Below are 23132 nucleotides of genomic sequence, written 5' to 3'. Positions count from 1 at the left end.
CTTCTCAGCAAGGAGCTGTCACCTCCTGGGACATTTTTTCTTTTAATACCTCAGTTGCCGATGACACACGACCGCACCTTTCGGGCCTTGTGTCGTCTGCCTCCTTTTCACTTCACAGTTCAGTCACCACAGGTTTCTAAAAACAACACGACACCTAATGCTTGGCCACAGACTAGTGTTTCACGTCAAGTTACCACAGGCTTAAGCCTCTTCTCACAACCACCATTGAAAATCTTCAACAACTTTGACTAAAAATGCAAATGAGGAGATAAAAAAAAAAAAAGAAGAAAGAAAACACAGAAGCATCTGAAACCCATTTGTGCTTTATTGCTTCTTCCTCTAGCTGTAAAACCTTGTCTGTGGGGGAAAAAAAAAAACACCATGCACCTATACTTTTGCAAATTCAGATTCAAACCAATGCAGCTTTTCCCCCAGAATAAAAAAAATCTCTTCCACGTCAAATGCATATTGTTAACGCCAGGCTACCAGCTAGCACGGGATCACACACACACACGCACAGCCCTGTGCATGTACAGACACGCCACAAGAATTTTCCCAATAAAACTTTCGGTGAACCCAGTTCTTCTCTGCAGACAGTTGGGATTTTGACGAGCTGGCACTTCTCGCCGCAGAAGCGTTTAATCAGATCTTTCCTGACCAGTTCTGCAGCTGTGTGCCACTTGCTGTGTGCTCCTCTCCAGCGAGGAATCAGCCAAGCACGAGGAAAGCTACCGAAAAGCTCCCCAATGCTTCCCAGACAGAAATCGGAGCTTCTCATGAGCAACAGCAAAAATGTGCCCATTCTGAAAAAAGACAGCAGTGCAGTTGGAGCGGCTTTCATGTGAAAGACCTAAATAATTTGCTAAATCATGTAAATTAATTTCCAGTGTCAAAGGCTGCTTTTTTTCTTCCTGTAAAGTTTGCAGCTTCCTTACATTTCAGTAGTGCCTCCTTATTTTCAGCCTTTGGCAGCTCTGCAAAGCTTTAGACATTTTCACAGACCAGTAAGAACCATTATCTATGAAGTGAGTGTGTAAAGGGTTCCTAAAATCTATGAAAGGACTTCTGAAACTCTTTGCTAGTAATCTTCAGAGGTTTTTCCCTGTTTCATTCACAGCCTGGAGAAGATTTCACGGGATGAGAGCGAGTTGAAGTGCACAGCCAGTGTGCACCGAAGCAAAAGCGCTGCGAATTGCCCCCGCTGGCCTTTCACAAGTGTTTGAGCAAATCTAACCCTGATAACCCTCGGTGCCCTGCTCAGCACACACCACGCCTTGAAGCGCACGAGCAGACCACCTACGTAACCACCACAACCAAAGCCGAGAGCGAAAAGCGACTCCCTGGGAGGCTCCGACATGCTCCGGCTGCCTCCGAGGGGTTTCGCTGCTCAGGGCACACGTTCAGGCACGAGGGGGATGTCTCTGCCGTGGCATCCTGCGCCTCCAGAAGTGGTTAGCACACAACATGATGAGAAACACGGCCTCTGCTGGGACATCTTCCACGGGAGGAACCCAGAATTGCCGAGCAGCCCCAGGCTGACCCACGCTCCCCTCTCCTTGCTGTTTTTCCTCCTGTGCCCAGGCAAAAAGGCCCAAATGACTGGAGCAGGAGGTGAGGGCTGCAGCATAGCATGGGGAATTATGGCAATGGGTTTTTTTTTTTAGTGGCAGCATGATGATTACAGCAAGGGAAGGCAGAAACGAGTCCTGAAAACAGAGAAGCTTTGGCAGCTGGGCAGGGGGAAGGCAGGAGCTTGGAGGAGCATGAAGCACAGGTGGAAATCACAGGCTGATCATGGGGCCCCAAGGAGCACGAGGTCTTTGTGGGACAGGGACAGACCTAACTGGCTCAGCATCTCCTTGGGGAAGCCCCTGCTCAGCGCAGGACTCATTTGCTCATTTGTCACGGCACGTTTGCCGGCGTGGGAAAGAAGCCGTGCAAGGCGCAGCGAGGACCAAGGCAGGCCCTAAAGCCACCCCGCGTTGCACCACACCTGACAAGCCGCCTTTTCCCAGGCGTGGGGCTGGCCAGGGCAGGAGGCAGCTTTCTTCCCTCGCTCCACAAGCTGCAGAAACCAGTTTTACATGCGTCGCGGCCTCCCCACCCCACAGTCATGAGTAAGCGTGCTGCGGTTGCAAAAGCGACCTCCCCGGTTCCCATGCTGAGGAGGCATCTCTGCAAATGGGTTCGGAGACTGCCCCGTAAGCAAAGCAGCGCTGCCTTTGCTAGGGGGGCTGGACCGTGGCCACGTTAGGAAGGAGCAGGCAGGGGCATGTCCTTTGGTCAACGGGGCCAAGATTTGGGGGATTGCTGCTGCTTCAAGAGCCACCATGAGGGCCAAGATTTGGGGGATTGCTGCTGCTTCAAGAGCCACCATGAGGGCCAAGATTTGGGGGATTGCTGCTGCTTCAAGAGCCACCATGAGGGCCAAGATCTGGGGGACTGCTGCCTCCTCAAGACCCACTGTTGTGGCCAAGATTTGGGGGACTGCTGGGACTCCTCAAGAGCCCCACAGGGGCCAAGATTTGGGGGATTGCTGCTGCTTCAAGAGCCACCATGAGGACCAAGATCTGGGGGATTGCTGCTTCCTCAAGACCCACCATTGTGGCCAAGATTTGGGGGACTGCTGCTGCCTCAGGAACCACCATTGCAGCCAAGATTTGGGGGATTGGTGCTGCCTCTAAAGCCACCATGAGGGCCAAGATCTGGGGGATTGCTGCCTCCTCAAGACTCACCACTGGGGCAAAGATTTGGGGGACTGCTGCTGCCTCTTCAAGAGCTACCATTAGATCCATGATTTGAGGGACTGCTGCTGCTTCAAGAGCTACCATCGGGTCCAAGATTTGGGGAATGATTCTGCCTCAGGAACCACCATTATGGCCAAGATTTGGGGGATTGCTGCTGCTTCAAGAGCCACTATTGGGACCAAGATCTGGGGGATTGCTGCTGCCTATCCCATGGGACTGACGTTCCTCCTCTGCCAGCTTTTCCAAGCCCAGGGCTACCAGTACCCATAGCGGGGAGCCCCACGGTGGAGAGAGCAGGGCTGAAGGAACAGCGAGGGGCTGGGGATGGAGGAACCCCAGGAGCTGCCCCCGGTGCTCCCCCAACCCCATACCACAGCAGCACCGCGGGGCACCCTCCCACCTCCCCATCATCCCGGGGCTGAGGGGCTGCCACCACCCAACCCTACTAACATCCTCCCTTCCCAAACCCACATCAGAACTGAAGGAGAAGGGGACCCCAAAACCCCTCAGGGCCCCGGGGGCCGGGCTACCGCCATGACGGGGCGGAGCGGGGCCGGGGCGGGCGCGCATGCGGTGCGGGGAGGGCGGCCGGGGCGCTCGGCGGCGGCGCCATCATGTCGATGGAGGACCCCTTCTTCGTGGTGAAGGGGTGAGCGGGGGGCAGGGGGGGCTGAGGGGGGCTGGGGGCACCCGTCTGGGGCTTGGGGGGCGAGATCGGGGCTGGGGGGGGTGAGAGAAGGAGCGAGGGTTGGGGTCTGGGGGGGCTGCGAGGTGTAAGGCGAGGGGTGGGGGGAGAGGGGTTTGGGGTGGGGGAGTGAGGGGTTTGGGGTTTTGGGGAGAGGGGTTGGGGTTTTGGGGGCTGCGAGGAGGAGGAAGGGGGTGGGGGTGGCTGTGAGGGCTGGGGGGAGCGAGGGTTGGGGTTTGAGGGGAAATGAGGGGGAGGAAGGGGTGTGGGGGGGGGTGGTGAGGGTTGGGGGGGTGTCAGGGTTTTGGCACTAAAATAAATATGTCCCAGCCAAAACCCCTGACTGGGGGGCTGCGAGGGGAAAGGTGAGGGGAAAAAGAGGCTTGGGGGGGGGGTCTGGGAGGAGGAGAGCGAGGGTTAGGGCTGGGGGCTTGGTGAGGATGAGGACGGGACGTGGAAGGGAGGAAGGGCATCCAGCCCCACGCCCCCCCAGCTGTCACCCCAAAGCTTATCCCAGCCCCACAGGATGCCCCCCACACGATCCCAGCGCCCCCCCAGTGCCACCAGGGGGACAGGGCTGGAGGTGTGCGTGCTGCAGGTGCAGCTCCTGGCACGTCGGCGTGGTGGCCCAGCTCCCAGCCAGGTGGCAAGGGCTTGAGAAATGTCACCCAGCGGGGAGCAGCTCGCTTCCAGGTCACCCCAAGCGCTGGGGGGTGTCCCCAAAAACGCCACAGCCCGCTGGCGGTGGGGAGGGAGAGAAACCAAGCAGAGGGAAGGCTGAACAAAGGCAGGCACAAAACAAAAGGCGGTGGATGGAGGCCGGAGGAAAGGAAAACCGTAAATAACAGGGTGAAAGCACCTCAGCCAGCGTCTAAAATTCAGCATGGAGCCACCCTCAGCTCGTGCCCTACCCTGGCATCAGGCTGGCACGGTGCTCAGGGCAGAAGGGGAGCGGTGGGAGCAGCCATACAAGCGTGAGAGGTGTGGGAAGGGCTGCTGGTGCGGCCAGCAAAAACAAATCACTACCAGGTCGAGCTGGTGCTGGGGGGGAAAAATAGGAATCGCCATGGGTGGGGAGCAAACCGGCTGTCAAACTTTCCAGAGAGATTCCCGCGCCGCAAGGGGAAGGGGTGGGAGGGGAGAGGGGACCTTCTGCTGCTCCCGGCGTTAATTATTAGCCAGCAGATTGGGGTGGAAGGGGTTGGTGGTGGCTGGGCCCAGCCACAGTGTGTTTGGTTTGCTCTCCTGGCGTTCGTGACTCCTCCCATCAGGACATCCAGCTTTGCGTTGAATTCCTGCTCCTAGGTACTTCCCCAGGTACGCTCAGGTGAAAAAAAAACAACTTTTGCTAGCAAGTAGTGGAGGAAACAAAGCGCACCAGGTCCTTGATGCCAGCTGCTGACTTCAGGGCACTGGATGTGGCAGACGTGGAGCCACAGATGTGCGAGAAGAGGAGGAACACGTCAGGGTGCAGAGAGACTTCAGCTTAGGCAACAAAACCGAGTGCTTCAGGCCATGGTGCAAGGTAGAGAGAGCTGCAGTCCTCATACCCCTGCAAGGGCTGCAGGGTGCAGACGTAATTCATCCACTCTGGGCTTCCCCCCACAGATAAACTCCTCTGCTGGGGATAAACACCTGCATCTTACCTGGATGCTGTGTGCAAGCTCTTGGGCTGGTGGCCACCTTTCCATGGGCTATCACAGCAGCAGATTTGCCTGCATCCCTCATCCGGGCTCCCCCTGTACCTATAACCTGCAGTGTTGGGTACAGATAATGGCACGTACCGATGGTTACCTGCTGCTCGCCCCACACCACGAATGTTCAGTGCTGTCAGCAGAGCCGGCGTTCCCATGCCGTGAACGCGCTTGTCTCCAAAAAGCTTAGAGCAGCAGAAAAGACTTCTGTTCCCCAAGCCAGCCTACTAGAGCTGTGTATTTTTTTAATGCTAAATTAAAATAAACAGTGCTGCACTCAACAGCCTGCCCGGCTCTATTGTGGGGACGGGTTCCTGTAATTTTGTTTGCCCTTGGGGTATCCTGCTCAGGTAGTCAACGGTCTTTAGAGGAAAGCTGTTGAGAGGAATGCAAAATACTAATTGCCGAGGAGCAGCCTCGTTCAGACGCTCACACTGCCCCGTCTCGCCTTCACCACACTCAGCAGAAACTGCCCCAAAAGAAATTGGTCCTTTTGTTAATTGTGGGAGCTGACCTGGAAGTTGTTAGCGCTCGTCGTTCCGTGCTTCAGCAGGAGGCCAGGTTGTCCTGTGGGTAAATCCTTATCTTACAAAATCAACTAGAGATGGTTGAAGGAAAGATAGATGTCCGGGAGGAGGCTGTGCTTCCAAATTCTTTTGGACGTGGTGCTGCCCCAGCGTGCCTGCTGATTGTAATCCCGTCACTTCTCTTTTATCACCACGACTGCAGGGAGGTGCAGAAAGCTGTGAACACCGCCCAGGGGCTCTTCCAGAGGTGGACAGAGCTCTTGCAAGATCCCTCCATCGCCACGCGAGAAGAAATCGACTGGACCACTAATGAGCTCAGGAACAATCTGCGGAGCATCGAGTGGGACCTGGAAGACTTGGATGAAACAATTAATATCCTTTCCGTGGTCCTTTGGAGGTGGGGGCGTGCAATTCCTGGGTTGTAATGAACAGCTGAGTACCAGTGCTTTCTAGTTGTTACTTTTTGCAGGAATCAGGACTGTTTGGGATTGAATTTTGCACATTGCTCAGCTTTTCTCAAACAGCAAATGAGAAATGAAGGCAAATGTGTTCAGCAAAAGGATTTCCCCCTGCCTTTTTGTTTTCCTTTTGACAAGGTATATTATAAGGTGCTTTGTTCTAAAGAGCCTGTTGTGCGGTATGAATTTGGGTTTCTGTGTAGTCAGTCATCCTCTAGGCTGGCTTCCAGAATTATTCCTTTTCCCTTGTGTTCAGCTGAACACTCCCGAAAGCGCTGCAGAGCACTGGAGAACCAAAAAAAGCAAGAGAGAAACCTCATGCTGGTGCACATACCATGCTGAACATTGCTGCTGTGCCTTTTTTCCTCCAGTGGCTGGTATTTTGCTAATGAAATTTGGGGAAAAGGCGCAGCACGCTGGGAACGTGCTGCTTCGTAGACTCCCTCCAGGGCAGTCGATGTGTGTGTGTGTGTTCTGAACACCGCTGACGGGGACTCCTTGACTCGCTCCCTACGCATCGTCGAGGCAAACCCTCGGAAATTCAACCTCGATGCCACGGAGCTGGGTGTGAGGAAAGCCTTCATCACGAGCACGCGGCAGGTGGTCAGGGTAAGGACCCGAGCACCCGGGACGGGAGCAGGGGGGTGATAAGGTGGTTAAAAGGAAGGGAAGCTGGTGTCGGTGCTGAACAGGGGAGGAGAACGAGCCTGCTACCTGCCTGCTCTCAGCCTTCCTCTTCCCCAGAGCTCCCCTCCAGGGGCTGCCTGAGCGCACTGCTCTTGTACCGATGGACCTGGAAGCCCACAGAAATCAGAAAGGAAGCCTCAAAACCCCTCTGCCTTGCAGGGGAGACTGCAGCCTCCCTTCGGAGGTAAAGGAAGTGGTGACTGTCCTGAGCTCCTGTCGCTGGTTTTCAGAACTAGAGAGTCCACTTTGAACACGAACAGCTGTTTAAAGCCTGGTGTTACTTACGTGGTGACTTCAGCTTCCTACTGCTGCAAAACAGTCAAAACAACCATTAGCTCTATTTTTAACTCGGGGAAGATGTTTTTTTTTTTAGTTTAAGCTCACTCTCGAATACCAGAGGCAGGGCTGGCAAAGCTCTGCCCGCTGGGCAGCGGCTTCACACAGCTCCGTGCTGGAGGCAGCGCTGAAGAGAAGCTCAGCAGCACCTGCAGGAGCAGAGGCGTTGATTCACAGAGTGGTTAGGGAGGATTCAGAAGCAAGAGGGGGATTTTGACAACCTGGTGGTAATAAATAGAGAAGGAAACATCTTCCCAAAAGCCTCCCTGCCTGGTAACATGCTGCTAGTTAGGAAGTGCTCTCCCTATTAATAGCTACGCTGAGCGTAGCTTACTTTCTGCTTTCCCTCATGATTTGGATGTTCCTCCTCCACGAGCTGCACTGCTGTGGCTGGCAGCAAGCTTGTTATCCTACCTGCAGCCCTGTGGGCTGGATGCAGCTCTTACGGTGAGCTGCCTGGGATCTGATTCTGAAAACACACCGGGCCCAGCAGCGGGCATGTGCTCGCTGCCGTGTCCTTGGTGCAGTCAGCTCCCCATACAAACAGGATGAGGCAAGCCTGCTTTTCGGGTCCTCTTTTCCTGACTGAAAACTGCTGGCTCATGGGTTTTGGAGCAGCGTCTCTTGCTGTTAAATGAAATCCTTCACTGGCATTGCGCAGTTGACTTCCATTTTCCGTGGGGGGGATTCATGATGCAAAGCAGGCTGTGCATTAGCCGCTGAGAAGTAACTGAGTGGGATCTGCTGCCCTGGTGATGTGTCACACATCTCTGAACAGTAAAACATACCTGGTGACATCAGCACTGGATCAGCATAATGATCAGCATATGCTGGATCGTATAAAAACCATAAAAACTTCACGTTGTAATTGGTGTCTTTCTGTGGCTAGCCATCTTCTACAGCAACTGGAGCAAAACTGAATTCACAAGAGACAAAACACAGGCACAGTCAGAGAGATGGCCACAGGGCAGGACATCTGTCTTGTCCTATGCGATAATAAACCCGATGCAGCTGGGAATAGTGCAGGCTGTAGGCTTCCAAGACGTTCAAGGACATAACTCTTCCTTACAGCCTGTCAGTGGGAACGTTAGTGTTACACAAAGCACAGCCTTTCTGGCTGTAGCAGAACAGAACGAGTAGTAAATAAGGAATATTCTCAAAATACCCTATTGCCATTGATCCTGATGTTAGTAAAACAATGAACCGCAATGGAGCTTTTAACAATGTTTTTCCAGACTCATCAAAACTGAATGTTTTCAAAGAAAATCTTTTTTCTTCCACTTCCCCAAAGAAAGCTTGCTGGTTATAGACAGCCTGCTAATCAAACTGAAGCTGCCTGTCATCTCAAATCTAATGCTCACGTGCTACTTCTTTCTTTGACCAAACAGGAGATGAAGGATCAGATGTCAAACTCCTCCATGCAAGCACTGGCTGAAAGAAAAAACAGACAGGTGAGAATCAGAAACGGGCAAGTTAAGTGACTGCAATGGTTATTTGGTACTTTAAAGAGTGAGGAGGATTTATCACCTCTAGCACCTGTTGTTTTTAAGATACGTGTTAGGGGAAACTAATTTCCAAGTAGTCTGGGGTCCCACATCATAAGGTAGAGTGCATAGCATTGATCAAAACTCCCTAAAGGCTGTAATTACAATATTTATCCCGTTCTGCAGCTCATCCCCTTAAAACCCTTTATTCTGGGAAGGGGTTTGTGTGCTGCAGCAAAGCTGTGTGTGAACCATGCCTGTCTTGCTGACCTGAGAGCGCTGGTTCTCGCAGGCACGTTGCTGCCCCCCTCCTTCAGGCCTGGCTGCGAGCAGTAAGTCACCACTCACCATCTGTCTCTGTCTCCAGAAATGGTTGTGTACAGCCGTCAGCGTTGCATCACCCTGTGGAAAGGGGAATCTCCCTCAGCTACAGGAGGAGCAGAGTCAGAATCCATGCCTGTAAATGTAATCCTCCGTATTTAGGAGCCAGGACAGCACATACCCTCACAAATAGCTACTGGGCACAACAGTGTGGGAAGATGGAATTAGTTCAAGGAGTCTCAGGTTGTCTGCGCTTGTAATCTAAGGAACAGGAACAGATGCAGCTTGTGCTTCTCAGCTGATGGGGAAACTGTAAGGGGATCTCTGCACTGACTCCCAGAGCTGCCTCTAAAAATTGGCATGCTGTTCATACAACAAACTTACCTGACTGCATCAGTCTTACTGCTGGTGGCAAAAAGGACAAAATGCAGCAAGCTGCTGAGGCACAGAGCTGATTCCTGAGCCTCTTAGAGGCTTGATTGAGGCGCTTGGCGAAAAGCAGAGAAGCAGAGCCCCTTACCTCCAAGTCTGTAGCTGAGTGTTGCTGCTTTCCTTTTCTTTAAGCTCCTGCTAGCTGCAGGAGACCATATGGCCCAGCTCACGCGGCGACATCTGGTCAGGAAAACTGATTTCCCCTTGCTGCCTTCCTCTCCCTTCCCCAGCCCCCTGCCTTCCCTCCAGACCACAAAGCCCGAGCTGTGCCGGGCTGCAGCAGCTTTTCCAGGAGGCTGCCTTTCGGCTGCTGGTGACCTGACCCTAGTGGGCTGGGGCTGCCAAACAGAGGCCTTTCTGTGCAAGCTGCAGCAAAACTTCCTTCCGGGGCCCAGCTGGGAAGCCACGTCTCTGCTGGCTTTGCACAAACCTCTCTGAGGTTGTAGAGCAGGTAGCAAGCATGGTCTGGTGTGCTGGCAGCTCAGCAGGGCGCCAGAGGAAGGGGTAACCTGAATCGAAGAACACGATGCACGAACCTCCTGCTCACTCTGTCGGTCGTGCTGCAGCTCTCCCCTTGCTGGAGCAGTGTTTGTGCAGTATCAGGCTGCGGAGGTTTCCCACGCTGGCACTGCATTGTTTTAGTTTGTGCCAGCACTCTGAATAGCCAGAGAGCAGGAGGAAAAGGATGCTGTGTGAGCGGACAGGAGCGCTGCTGTGTCCGCTGCACCCTGCGGATGGACTGCGAGCAGGCACAGGGGTGTTGCTGAGGGGTCTCTGCCTCTCTTTAGGCACTCCTGGGAGACAGCAGCAGCCAGAGCTGGAGCTCGGGACCTGACAAATACAGCCGTCTGGACCGGGAGCTGCAATTAGCAAATTCACACTTCATTGAGGAGCAGCAAGCTCAACAACAGGTAAGGCAGCTGGCACCCTGCAGCCCGAACGGCTCTGCCTGCCAAATGGGCGGCACGGGGCTGGGGCACAGGCTGTGGGAGCCAAAAAAAATTCCAGTCCCTGGCTGGTCTGGATCCAGGAGCCTGACAGCCGTCGTCTGAGCTTGCAGCATATCTCCATGCGTGTGTTCCACGTACGGTGCAGCTTCGGATGTGTCTTGGCGCAGTTTTTAACCGCTGAGGCTTCAGTCTTCTGCTGCGTACAGGAGGCAATCTGGAAGCCGTAGCGTGTGAATCTTTAATAGTGCAAGGACTGCCGAAATCCTTGGGGAAGCAGAAAGCTCGCAGCCGGGAGGGTGCACATTGCTCACACAACTTTCCCTCGCTAAAAACCGAGCTGGCTGCTTGCGCGCTGCTGTTTGCGCCCATCTTCCTCAGAGCAGCGAGGGAGCAGGAGCACATGGCTGCTGCCTTTTCCTGCCTTTGTCAACATGAGGTTCGTGAGAAAGGCTGGGCGAGAAGCCCTGGCAGGGTGCTTCCCTGGAGCCGGGGGAGTTTGCCTGGAGCAGAGCCCGAGCAGCACAGACCCCCCTGCAGCAGCCCACCCAGGCTTAAATAGGCTACTTGCAGCAAAGTGCTGAAGCTCCTGACACTCTCCACCACCCTGGCTTTCAGGCGAGCCTTACCTAGTGACTGGAGGAAGATAAATCGGCTCCGAAGTAGGTAACTAGGGTAAACCAAATCCTCAGCGTGATTGTGCCCTGAAAGTGACTTAAAACATCAGCAGGCCTATTCCTGGGGCAGGCGGAGAACCAGACTTGTTATTTTTAGCTGCAGAAGCTGCGGCAGCCTCGGACTTGCATTAACCCCCTGGTAACTGCAGCGTGCTCCGGGTTAGGCACCAGCACGGCTCCTGCTGCAGGCACAGCAGAGCTGGAGGAGGTTTTGCTGGCCGGGTCCTTCACAAACCCATCTTGGCGGTGAGTGCAGCAGGGAGGGAGCACGGCTGAGCTGAGGCTGAGTTTGCAGGCAGGGTAGGGGAGGCTGCAGCCAGCTGGGGAGGCTCTGCTGCTGCTGCCACTTCTCAGGCATTTCTTAGAAACACAATCCTGGAGACCTTGGTGTGTTCCAGGCACCGCAGTGGTGCTTGGCCATCCGTCTGAGCAGCTGGCCCTGATGCAGCAGACCTGTAACCGCCCGTTCCCTTTCTCCTTGCCCCCAGCTGATCGTGGAGCAGCAAGACGAGCAGTTGGAGCTGGTCTCTGGCAGCATCGGGGTGCTGAAGAACATGTCGCAGCGCATCGGCGGGGAGCTGGAGGAGCAGGCAGTGTAAGTGGGAGACACAGCACCAAAAATCACAGGGCTGGCTGCACACCTGGGGTCCTCGCTGCCACACCTCTGCCCCCGTTCAGTCCCAGAATTTCCCATTCCCCCGGGGCCGTCTCTCCTAGCTCGTCCCCTCCAGCACCCTAGACTGCCTTTGATTTCAGGCAGCAGAAAGCATTTCTCACTGCAGCCTGCAAGGATCCAACCACAGTCTCGTTGCCTTGAAAGCCTGCACCTGGGGCAGGTTTAGCTGCCAGTTTACCTTGCCTTCTCTCTTCCTCTTTTAAACACCACCCCTCAGGCACGCAGTAATACTCCTTGACTCCAGGCAGGCAGCAGCACTGAGCAGCTGAGGGCAGGCACTGCTCTAACAGGAACACTGGGTGCTTTCCCCTCCGCAGGGCTTTGTGCTACCCATGGAAAACTGCACGGTGCTGCTCAGAGCTCTGCCTTGCCGGCCCTAAAACATGCAACACAGAGCTGCCTTCATAGCTAAAGCTAAAAATAACCCTCACCCACACAGAGGGTTAAAGGCGAGCTCACAAAGCCATTTGTATCCTCCCATTTACGTACAAATTAGATTTCTTTTCCCTGTGCATGGCCTTTGCAAACAAGAGCGTAAAGTTTCCAGTTAGGAGACGCTTGGAGGGTTGGTTTGGCTGGTGGGAGGCCGGAGGGCGATGCCCCACGTGATGTGATGTCTCTGGTGGACAGGAGGAACTTCAAACCACCTCCTGTAGGAATTCCTGTGAAGCAGGTCAGTGTGGTGGGGCCCTTTCTAGATTACCACATGTGATCAGGGCCTGCTAGACAGCAGATAATTATGGCAATACAAGTTTTACAGCTCCTTGTTCTCCACCAAGAGAAGGTTTAACAAGTGCCCTGGAACTCCAAATGAGGGAAGCCGTCCTTTTAAACACGTTCAGCTTTCAAGTCCCACTCACTGGAGATGGCTGGGATAGCCGTGATGCTGGATGTGCTCGTCTGTCTTCAAGTGGGTTCTTGGCACTAACAAAACAGCTTCAGAAAGGCTTCAGAAAGGCTTCCAGATCGCTGCAGCTGCTGTGTGCAGGAACTGGAGGGGTAACTTCCATACAGAGCTTAAGAGCACCCTAAAAGTGCTCTTCCCACCGCAGCAGAGCTGCTGCTCCAGTTGTCATCCCCGCTTTGGGTGCTTTCAGGAAACCAAACTGCTCGGCTTTTCTCTGCACTTGGCGTTTTGATCAGCGTGTTTGGGCACGCTGAGCAGCTCTGGAGGCACGTGTGGCTTTGCTTGTTGATCAGTACCATGCTTCTGTCCCCAGGATGCTGGACGACTTCTCCCACGAGCTGGACAGCACTCACTCGCGGCTCGACAACGTCATGAAGAAGCTGGCCAAAGTGTCTCACATGACGAGCGGTAGGTCCTGGGAGGTGGGAGAGACGAGTGCTTGGGTTTTATGGCTGGGGCTGCTCCCACCCACCCAGAGCTGAGCAGAGGGGAGGGAGCAGCTCTGGGTGCACAAAAGGCTGGAGACGGGGAAGATTTCCAAAGCTTGCAGCTGCTCGTGCCCAGACGCTGCTCTGCAGCCTGTCCTCGGCCTTTGTTTTATTTACAGATGCCTTTCTATTTATGTTCTTACTGCTGCAGTGGGAAAATCCCCTTCCCAGGCAATAGGAGGGAAGGCTCTGCAGCCTCCTGCGCCGCTTGCACGTTTCCCAGGCCACCTGCTGAGCAGAAGCTCTCGAGGTGGCACAAAACACCGCCACCGCCCCCCTGCTCCAAACCTCGCCTGCCCTGGGGCTGCTGGCGCCAGCCCTGCAGACGCGGGGACTGTCCGGGGACTTTCTGGGCTCTCAGCTGGTGGAGGAAAGAGGCGAGGGAGAGGCCGAGCTCGTGAGAAAAGCCCTTAAAAGGCTGCAGCCGAACCTGGTGGGCTGGCGGCTGGCCGGGCGCTGCGGGCAGAGCAAACAGGAAGCTGCTGCCTGCCGGGAAGTCCCCGCCGCCCGCCTCCTTTACCCCTCTGGGGGCTCGGGTAGCTGCTGGAGGCAGCAGCGAGGGTTTCTGCCCTCGCAGACGTAGCCAGGGCCCGACAGCAGCTGCGCAGCCTCGCGTCCCACCCGCAGGGTCGGAGCTCACCCGGGGAGAGCCAGGCACCACGAGTGATGTGGCTTCTGCGGGGCGGCCCCAGCTCGCGGCGTGACCGTGGCTGGTGCCGGGAAGTCGGCGCCGAGCACGAATCCAGATGGGGGAAACTTTCACTGCGGGAGCAGAACGGTGTCAGACGGCGTAGAGCAGCAGTGCAGGGCGGTGGCTTAACGCTGGAAAAGGCACGGGGATGTGTTTCCAGAGGAAAGCCAAAGCTGCTCTGGTGGTGTGCTGAGCGCCCTGCAGGCGGTGCGGTGTGGAGCATCTGCAGAGCACGCACGGGGGCTGGCAACTTGTAGAAAATATCCTGGGGGGGCTCATTCCTGGCAATCTTCTACAGGGAGCTGCAGCGAGCTCTTCCCGGCAGGGCTTTTTTAGGAAGCTTTCACTGCCCCCTTCTTTTTCCTCTAGCAAGCAGGTTACTCCACAAACCAGCAGCAACACACGGCAGCCCCCTGCTTGCTCTTCCCGCTCACTTTTGGAGCAGCTTATCAAGTCTGCTTGAACTTGATTGGGGAGAAACTTCAAAATGGCACAACTGTCCCAAAAACCAGCAGCATCGTGGGGAACAAGCGCTGTCACCCCGTGAGGAGCCTGCAGGGGACATGCTGCTTGTCCTGCTGTTCGAGGAGCTGCTCCTTTAGCATTTGTGGCTTCTTTAGCTTAATTTGGGGTCCGAGCAGTACGGTTAAGAAAAGCTCTCCCCTGGTTTTCCTTCGGTGTTAACGCAGGGGGACTGACTCTTCCTTTTTCTTCCAGACCGACGGCAGTGGTGTGCGATTATCGTCCTCTTTGCCATCTTGCTGGTGGTGCTCATCCTGTTCTTCGTCCTGTGATGGACTGAACTTCCTCGGATGCCTCTTCTCCATCCCCCCTCCCCTTGTAGCATGGGGAAACGAAACTCTCGCCGTTTCCATCCGCCCGGAGCTCCCCGTCAAGAAAACCTGCACCTGGCTCTCACCTTCCTCCTCCGAGGACCAAGGCTTGGCTCTGCCCACGTCTCACCTGGCCCCGGGGAGGGCAGAAGGAGGGCAGGAGCAGTTTGTGGCTCCCCCACAAACCTGGGGGGTGCTCGCCAGCCAAAAAAGCATTCCCAGGAGGAGCAGAGCAGGGCCGTGACACCCCACGTGAACCCACGGCCTGGCTCAGCACCGCCCCGATAGCACCGAGCCGGGATTCACCTCCCAGACCCCTGGGCAGGAGCTGACACGCTGCAGGTCGGTGAGCTGTGGGTGCAGTGTCCCTGCCACCCGCTCGAGGGGTGCGATTGGAAACCCCACAGCTTTAATCTTGGGTCGCTGAGAGCTGGCAGCCGGCCGTGTGCCCCAGGCTGGATTTCTTAAAGCTTTTAAAATCGCCTCCTTTGTTATACAAGCCTCTAAAGCTCATTGACTGATGCTTTCTTTGCCCTTGTATGACTGAGTAACTGCTTCTGTTTAACAGCTGCTTCCCTTTGGCAAGTGATTTGTCAGGTCTGAAATAACTTATTTTTTTTAAGGAAAAAAAAAAACTTTAAAGATTTTTTGATGACCATTTGAGCCCCATTCTTTCTGCAGATGCAGGACGCCCTCTCAGAGGAATGGAGCTTAACTATGGATTTTAAGTGCGTATGAACTTGTAAATAGGATGTCTTAATTTTTTCCCAACTGATATTTTTTTGGGGGAACTTCCATCGTAAGCAACCAAAAGCCAGGAAAGTCGAAGCTAGGTCACGCTTCTGTATGACTCCCCAGTCCTTTTGTTACCTTGGGGTTTGTCACCCCGATGGGCTCGGTGCTGGTGGATTAGGATGTAGCCAGGTAGCCGATACCAAAATGAAACGAAGCTCACCCTGGCAGTATTACTGGGGAGAAATCCAGGTCCTGTGCTGCAAACACTGACTACAGAGATATGGGACGGCTCCTCTGCAAAGAAGAAACTTGCTAAAGCCTGCTCCCGTATTTAAAGGTTGTTTTTTTCAGGAGGGAAAGCCGCCACACACCAGGCTGACTTCCACCTTCCATCTGGCTCTCAGATGGGGCTGGGGGAGGAAGTTAGCTGGTGCTGACACTAAGATTTCTGCTGAAACTGCAGGCCAGGCCCCCAGAGTCGTACTCCCCATAAGGGAAACTCAGCCCAGGCTGGACCCTGCTCCCCCAGCGGGGTTTTGGGCTCTGTTGAGGCGTCTGCGTGGTCCCTCCTTGCAGGCACACGGCGGCTCTGTGCCTTTCCCTGCCGTGCCAGGGCGGCTTCTCCTGCATCCAACGCACACGTGCCCTTCACGCCAGCCTGCACGGCTGACCGCGGTGGTTCCTCTGTCCCTGCAGAGCACCTTGCAGCTTTTGGTTACGCTGTCAGAAACACGGCTGGCACCTTCCCGAGGCTGCCTCTTGCAGTGGCTGCACTTGGGCTCAATCCCTCTCCGAGAGCAGGTTTCCCTGGAGGTCCGTGGTCATCCTCCGGGTGCAGACACCACACGGTCCTGCTGCTGTCCCCGCCAGCCTTGTTGTTACGGAGAGGATTTGCATCCGAGCACCCGGAGCTGCTCACCCTCGCTGCGTGGGACTGACAACGGAGCCGTGCCCGTGGGACTGCCTCCTGCACAGCGCCAGAAGCCGGCTCCAAAATGTGCTGGGGAAGGAGAACGCCGCCTCCTCTGCTCCCCACAATATTTTCAGCTCGGTCCTGTGTCCTCCAGGAGCAGCTCCTGATGCTCCAGGCAGGACCACGCTCTCCTCAGCCCGTCGTGCTGCCGGAGGGCAGCCCAGCCGCGGCGCTCGCGTGTCTGTCCACGTGTCCCTGCAGTCTGTTCCCCCTGTACGTTTGCTTTTCCTGTTGGTGGTGGTGCTCCCCTCTCCTTTACTGCTAAATAAACGCGTTGCTGCTGCCCGGCGTGTTGCAGCAGGGGAAATCATTGGTTGCTCTTGCAGAAATCCTTGCTTTTGGGGACAAGAGGGGGGGGTCACACACCTGGGGGGCTCAGCCCCACGTGAAGGCATCCACATCCCCACGTGCCTGGGACGTGTCCCCCACCACCCATCCCCTCCAGGCCTCTCAGCCCACATCACCCCCAGCGCAACCACGCCACCTGCCAGCAGAGGGCAAAAAAAATAACATTTATCCATGTATATAATATATATAATATTTATATGCATTATTATTTTTTTTTCAGTTTGAAATAACTTAAAAAGGAACCCACCAGCCCCCGGGGGGAGGTTTCCAGCTGTGGCAGGGAACCCCAGGGGGTGGGGACGGGCTGTCTGTCCCCACGCCACCCCCGGGGACGCTGGCGGTGCCCTGGGGCAGGCCCTCAGTCCTGCGGGGTCCCCGGGGACCCCCACATCGCACCTTGCAGGGCCGCTCACGGTCCCTTTGTCATGTCCACAGCGAGACCCAGGGCTTTGGAAATATCCGTGGATGCCTCTAGGTCACCGTCCTCTTCTTCCTCTTCCTCCTGGGAGCCGCTGCTACCGGCGTGCCGGGCGCTGCCGCAGCACGCGCAGGGAGAGGCTGTCGGCGTGGAGCAGCAGCTCGCGGATTCGGGCCAGCCCCAGACCCGACACGGCGGCCCCGTTGACCTGCAGGATCTCATCGCCCACACCCAGCAGCCCCGCGTACAGCTTGGCCGTGCCGGCGTCCGACATCTCCTGCACGTAGACGCCTGTGGACGGAGGCACGGCACGGCTCGGCTCAGCTCACCGTGATTTAACCCCCCCCAAAATGGTGATTTTTTGTCTTTTTTGCACAGCCCCACGGTACCTGTGTCGGGCCGGCCGTGCCCGGAGGTGAGGAGGAAGCCGAAGGAGCCGTGCGGGGGCCGCTGCAGCTCCAGCTGGCTGGTGCCGTCGGGGAACACCTCCACCACGCGCCCCACCGTGCGCGGCAAGCCGGGCGCGCCGATGTCCTCCACGCTGAGCGAGCGTCGCGGCCCCGAGGCCCCCGTCCTGCGGGGACAGGGGTGAGCGGAGACCCCGGGACACCGTGGCCAGGCAAGAGCCGAGCACGGTGACAGCCCCGTCCCCGTCCTACCTGTCCCCGGGCCCCGGCTGGGGCAGGAGGTAGGCGCTGGCGCGGGGCGCCTTGCCCAGCAGGGCCTGCAGGCTCTGGGTGGAGGCGGATTTTCGGGGCTGGCAGAAGGGTGACACCTAGGGAATTGTGCCCGGCTGAGGTGTGCGGTGCTGGCACACCCCAACCCTCCCAAATCACCGCGGTTTGACCCCCCTTCACCACACCAGGACCCCGCCAGGGTGAGGTGGGAAACACGAGCCATCCCCCAGCTGAATTACCCCACCGCCCCTCCCAAACCTGCCTCTCCGCCCCCTTTCCCCCCATTTCACCATTTCCCATTTGGCTCTCGGCACTTCACCCCCGTGCGCTCTCCTCCCAAAGGCAACACCGCCCCGGCTCCTCCTTCACTTTGGGCTCACCAGGGACTGCAGCGAGGGCGACCTCTCCACGCCGGGGCTGCCGCGGGGGGCCGGGAGCTGCTCCATGCTGTAGCAGCGGAAGCGGCCCAGGCGCTGCTTGGTGCTCTGGCTCAGGCTGCTCAGCAGCTTCTTCAGCCCCGAGGACGCCGAGGCGCCGCTGCCCTTGCGGCTCACCGCCCGCGCTGGCTCCCTGCAGGGATGGGGACGATGCCCCAACGGTGTTTAGTAGCAGGTTGTCCCCAAAAGAGTCGCACACCGCACAAAATATGATTTTGGGGAGGTGCCAAACGGCACCCAGTGCCTCGCACCCGGTGCCAGGCACGCTCACCACTCACCCAGGTGCCGTGCTCCCATCCTGCTGCGCCCTGGGCATCCCAGCAGCATCCCCAGAGGGCTCAGCCCCGGGCTGTGGCGGTGCCCCTGCAACCACAGTGCAATGTCGGGTCCCCAAACCCACCGGGGACACCCCAGCACCCCCTGCCCGCGGCTCCCTTACCTCCTCCTGCCCCCCGGCCGTCCTGCCCGCGGGTGTTGTTGCAGTTGTTGGTGGACAAGGCACGGAGGGGGCTCCCCGGGAGCCAGATGGGGCCGCAGGGCCCCCGCCGCTGCCCCGCGCCCTCGGGTTTGGGGGAAGCGCCCCCAGCATCGGGCTCCGGGCACCGGCGGCTGCTGGCGAGGTTTTTCCTGCAAGGCACCTGGGAGCAGGCTTTTTTGGTGGTGGTGGCGCTGGTGATGGGGGGCGCAGGGACACGGGAACCCCCCGCTGGCTGCGAGGAGGGGGCTGGGGGCTCGCTGCTGCCCGGTGCCTCAGCGGGGTCCTGGCTGCCAGAGGGAGGGGGGCGAGGTGCCCCCGAGGCCCCAGCCCCAGCCCGGGGGCTGCTGGCCACGCTCGCCCCCTTACCGGCCCGTGCCTCCTTCTGTGCCGGGGCCCGGGGGGTCCGGTGGCCACGAGCCCGGGGGTCGCGGTGAGCCCGTGGGTGGGGGCTGCGGGGTCCCACCTCCTCGCTGTCCGTGCGGCAGCTGTCGGAGGTGTCGGTGCTCTCCAGCGCCGAGTCCGCCTCGTCGGCACGGCGGGCGTCCCCGATGTAGGTCTCCTTGATCTTCTCGGTGTGGATGCGCTGCCGGGAGGGCAGGATCCAAAGCGGGGACCCCCCAGGACCCAGGGGCCGGGTTTTGGGCTCCAGCTGAGCAGCTCCAGGCCCTCCACGCTCCCGTCCACGAGCCACGGGGCTGCTTTCGGCCGGCTCAGCAGCCCCGAGGAGGGAGCCACAAGCTCGGCACTTGCCCCCAGCGGGGACGTCACCGCCCTGGGCTTTTGCAGGGTGGGCTCCGTCCCCCAGCTGTGCCTGGGCTTCGCTGCTGGCGCGCTCCAGCGCCGAGCCCAGCGGGCGGCGGTGCCGCAGGCGCTCCAGGTAGCGCACCTCGGCGTCGCGGGCGGACTCGTCCTCGAAGCGCACGCGGGACGGGGAGGGGCCCCGCGGGCGCCGGGGCGCGCAGCCGGACTCCCCGCTGGACGAGTCGCTCAGGCTGCCGCCCGCCGGCCCCTCGCCCTCCCGCGGGACGAAGCTGGGCCTCGGCGTCCCGCTGGGCTCCCTGCTGCGGGGACAGATGGACGGACGGACAGACAGACGGATGGACGAGCTGCCGGGGCTGCCCGGAGCAACTCCTCAGCCTCGCTCAGCTCTCCCGCGGGGTCAGCCGGCACCAAAGGCGGTGACCCCACACGCAGCCCCCTCACCGCCCTCCAACTGGGGAGGCAGCTGGGAAACCCAACTCTCCTGCACAAACAGCGCCTCCCCAGTGCCTCAAAACACCACGAATCACCCCAAAAATATCCTGCAGCAAAGCCTCAGCGTGCGCCCAAGCAGGGGAGCGCCCCTGGGGCAGGGAGGGAACGAGGTGCAGCCGGTGAGACCCTGGCCCTGCACATGCCCCCTTTGCCAAGCATGCCCGCGGGTTTTCTGTGCTAAATCCTCGTGCAGTGCCCCGGTGCCGCGGATTTGGGACTCACCTGGGGCGCGGGGCGGCGGGGAGGAGCAGGAGGTCGTGGCTGGCGCGCAGCGGGTTGGTGCGAGCCTTCATGCGGGCGCGCTGCAGCAGCTGCTTGGCCTGCTCGTGGCGAGGGCTCAGCTCTAGCTCCTGCCCGGGAACAAAGGCCCTGCGGGGCGGGGGGGTGGGAGGGGGGCAGCGGGGGGAATTAGCGAAAAATAACAGGGATTAGGAGTGGTTTAGCCCTGACGGCGCAGCTCCGCGGGGAGGAACCAGGGCCTGGGCTCCCGGTGCAGGGGACACCCCTGCGGGCACCCCACAGCAGCCATTGGGGGGGGGGCTCAGCACCATCCCCGGGGTGCTGGAGCCGCACCGGGGGCACCCCAGAGGATTTTTGGGGAACCTGAGGCAGCCCCAGCCCCGCAGGTTTGGGGTGATGCCCCCGGCCCTGCTCCCCTCCCGTTGTGCGCCGGGGGCTTCCCCACCCCCGGGGGGGGACCCGTGGCTACCCGAGGGCACGGCCCTGCTCCCGGCACTGCCTCCCCCGTTGGCCATGGCCCTAATCCCCCCCGATTAAAATAATCAGCTCGGGCTGGCACTTCGGGGAACCCGGCGTTAACCTGTTCGAGGCAGGAGCACCGCGGCCCTCGGGAATCCCCCCTCATGCCAAGCCGGGGGGGTCCGAGCCCCTTCACCCCATTTTGGCTGCCCCCATGGGCATCCCCAGCTCTCAGCCTTGCACCCACCAAACCTCAGCTGCCAGAGCACTAGAAATTTGATAATTGCCAAATAGGTGTGTTTTCACCCCAAATTTCTTCCCCCTTCCAGCTTCTCCCCCAGCCCCAGCTCTGCCCCCCCAGCCCAGCTCACCTGCCCACCCCTCCCCGTATTTTTAGCCCTGGCCGCCGGGGTTTATCATTAGGCCAACGAGATTACGGCTCCTGCCTCCCCTAAGCCCTTAAGCACCTGCAGCAAATTTCTGCCCCGCTCCCCTCCTCTCCCCTCCCCTCCCCTCCCCTCCCCTCCCCTCCCCTCCCCTCCCCTCCCCCTGCAGGACCCCGAGCACCCAGCACAACGCCCAAACCCCCCGAGCTACCAGGGACCCACGAGGATCAAATCCAGCTGCTGGCTCCCCACAGGCCCCCCCAAATCCCAAACCAAGCCCCACGTTTCACCAAGCCCCCCCCCAGCACCGCGGGGCCCCCGGGGGAAGCTTTTGGGGCCGACCCACCTGCAGCCCTCGGCGTCCTGCAGCGAGACCCCCGAGTCCCAGTCCCCATCGCTCGCCAGCACCTCTGGGTTGGGAGGAGAGGGGAAGGTGTCAGTCAGAGCCCCCACCCCACTGAGCTCAGCACCCGGTTCTGGGGCCAATTCCCCAAATTTCAGCTCCTCAGGGATTGGGGCGGGGGTCCCTCAGCTCTGCTTTTTTGGGGTAATTTCCCCCCACTGACCCTGACGCCTGCATTAGGGCCAGGACCACGCGCCCCGGCCCGCTCGAAGCCAGCCCCACAGCCTCTCCCCACGGCCTCCCCCTGCCCACAGAGAGGCGTCGAGGAGGATTTGCTCCCTCCCGGCCCCCCGGCACGCACCCTGCGCCGAGCCGGCCGCCGCCAGCCCCAGCACCTCCTGCAGCAGCCGCCGGTTCCTCTCCACCCTCTCGGCCAAGGAGAGCGGCTCCCAGCCCGCTGCCACCTCGCCGCCATCCGCTGCCGGGGGGGCACAGCCCCGGGACCCCTCCTTGGGGTGCTGCTGGCTGCTCCCCGACACCCTTTGGGTTCCCTGGGGGGGCTCCGGGGGCTCCCCGGCGTCCAGCAGCCCGTCGGTCAGGTAGGTGCGGAGCTGAGCCCGCGGCTCCGTCACCGTCGCATCCACCCCGGGCTTCCCCCTGCGGGGTCGGGGTTTTTTGGGCGAGGGGCGCTCGGGGGGAGTGCTGCTGGTGGTGGTGGTGGTAGTGGGGGTCCCCAGGCGGCTGGTGCCCCGCTTCTCCTTCAGCGCCTTCACCTTGCTCTCCAGGACGGCGTGGGGACCCCCCCGGGGGGGCTCCGGTGATGCCGGGGGTCGGGGGGCTCGCCCCGGCTCAAGGCGCCGGCCCCCCTCCATGTGTCCTGCGGGGAGAAAGAGCCTGAGAGGGCGGCCGGGGCACAGCTCTGCATCCAAAAGGGCACAGAAAGGAGGACACAGCCCCCAGGGAGCTGCGCGGGGGGAGCACCATCACCCGAACGCGATGCCAGCCCCGTGGGAGCCCCAAAGCCCCCGCGGCACAAATCCCACTCGAGGCACCTTGCCAGCAGCTCGCCGGGCCCCCGCAGCCCCCCGGGCTCGCACCACTTGGCCTTGGGATCCCAGCGGCCCCCAGACGCTGCCACCCCCTGCGCCCCCCAGGACAAGCCCCCAGCGTGGCCACGGGACCCCCCCGAGGCTCCCCGTGTCCCCCGGGTGAGCCGGACCCCGCTGCCACCCCCCGGGCACGGGGAGCGTAGGGACGGGGCGAGCGGGGTCCCCGCAGAGGGGTGGCAGCAGGAGGCGAGGGCCGGGCTTACCCCCGAGCATCAGGAGAGGGCCGGGATAGAGGGAGGAGAAGGCGGAAGAGGGGAAGGAAGAAGGGGAGGAAATTAAAAAAAAGGCAAAAAAAAAAAAAAAAAAGGCAAAGCAGCAAATCCCAGCCCCTTCAGCCCAGCCCCAGCTCCGCTGCTTGGCCGGGGCCCTGCCTCCTCCTCCTCCTCCTCCTCCTCCTCCTTCTCGCCAAGGCTCCCGGCCAAGCCCCACGCAGCCCCAGCTGCCAGAGCCCGTCCCCGGATAACCGATGGTCCCGCAGGGTGACGCCAAGCCTGGAGCAGTCACGGCCCTCAGGGACGTGGTGGCCCCACGGGAAGGAGAAACCCTACACCCGCACCCCGTGCCGAGGCCCGGGCACCTCGTCCTTTGTTTCTCCAGCCTGGGAACGGAGAGCAGGGCTGGGATGCTCCTCACCCCCACCCAAACCCCGCGGTGCTGGAGCATCCCCTGTGAGCATCGCTCTTCT

The 23132-nt window shown here is 59.2% G+C and overlaps 2 protein-coding genes and 1 long non-coding RNA gene across 5 annotated transcripts; 1 reads left to right on the top strand and 2 right to left on the bottom strand.

The window, feature by feature from the left end:
* The first annotated feature begins 3244 nt into the window (after window positions 1-3244).
* STX6 (syntaxin 6) lies at window positions 3245-16608 on the top strand. Its single transcript, XM_068690482.1, has 8 exons — window positions 3245-3396; window positions 5856-6025; window positions 6626-6720; window positions 8523-8585; window positions 10160-10282; window positions 11484-11590; window positions 12892-12986; window positions 14475-16608. Exons 1-8 carry the CDS (start codon window positions 3362-3364, stop codon window positions 14549-14551), a joined length of 765 nt encoding a protein of 254 aa, XP_068546583.1. The 5' UTR covers window positions 3245-3361; the 3' UTR covers window positions 14552-16608.
* Window positions 7234-11487, bottom strand: LOC137860338 (uncharacterized). Its single transcript, XR_011098850.1, has 2 exons — window positions 10948-11487; window positions 7234-9020 (listed from the first exon to the last, which is right to left on the bottom strand). It is a non-coding gene; the product is annotated as an uncharacterized lncRNA (long non-coding RNA).
* A 228-nt stretch (window positions 16609-16836) lies between the features above and the next one.
* On the bottom strand, window positions 16837-22776 carry KIAA1614 (KIAA1614 ortholog). 3 transcript variants are annotated; one of them, XM_068690475.1, is made up of 10 exons: window positions 22651-22776; window positions 21700-22215; window positions 21342-21405; window positions 20133-20279; window positions 18617-19717; window positions 18457-18543; window positions 18122-18311; window positions 17724-17839; window positions 17454-17638; window positions 16837-17355 (listed from the first exon to the last, which is right to left on the bottom strand). In XM_068690475.1, exons 1-10 carry the CDS (start codon window positions 22658-22660, stop codon window positions 17162-17164), a joined length of 2610 nt encoding a protein of 869 aa, XP_068546576.1. In that variant the 5' UTR covers window positions 22661-22776; the 3' UTR covers window positions 16837-17161. The 3 variants fall into 3 exon arrangements, with proteins under 3 accessions (XP_068546576.1, XP_068546578.1, XP_068546577.1); XM_068690477.1 differs by having other exon boundaries at window positions 17724-17821; XM_068690476.1 differs by having other exon boundaries at window positions 18617-19714.
* Window positions 22777-23132: the final 356 nt, after the last annotated feature.

The sequence above is a fragment of the Anas acuta genome, chromosome 8 (genome assembly GCF_963932015.1).
Source record: "Anas acuta chromosome 8, bAnaAcu1.1, whole genome shotgun sequence".
Lineage (NCBI taxonomy): Eukaryota > Metazoa > Chordata > Aves > Anseriformes > Anatidae > Anas > Anas acuta.
This window is presented reverse-complemented; position numbering and strand designations above follow the sequence as displayed.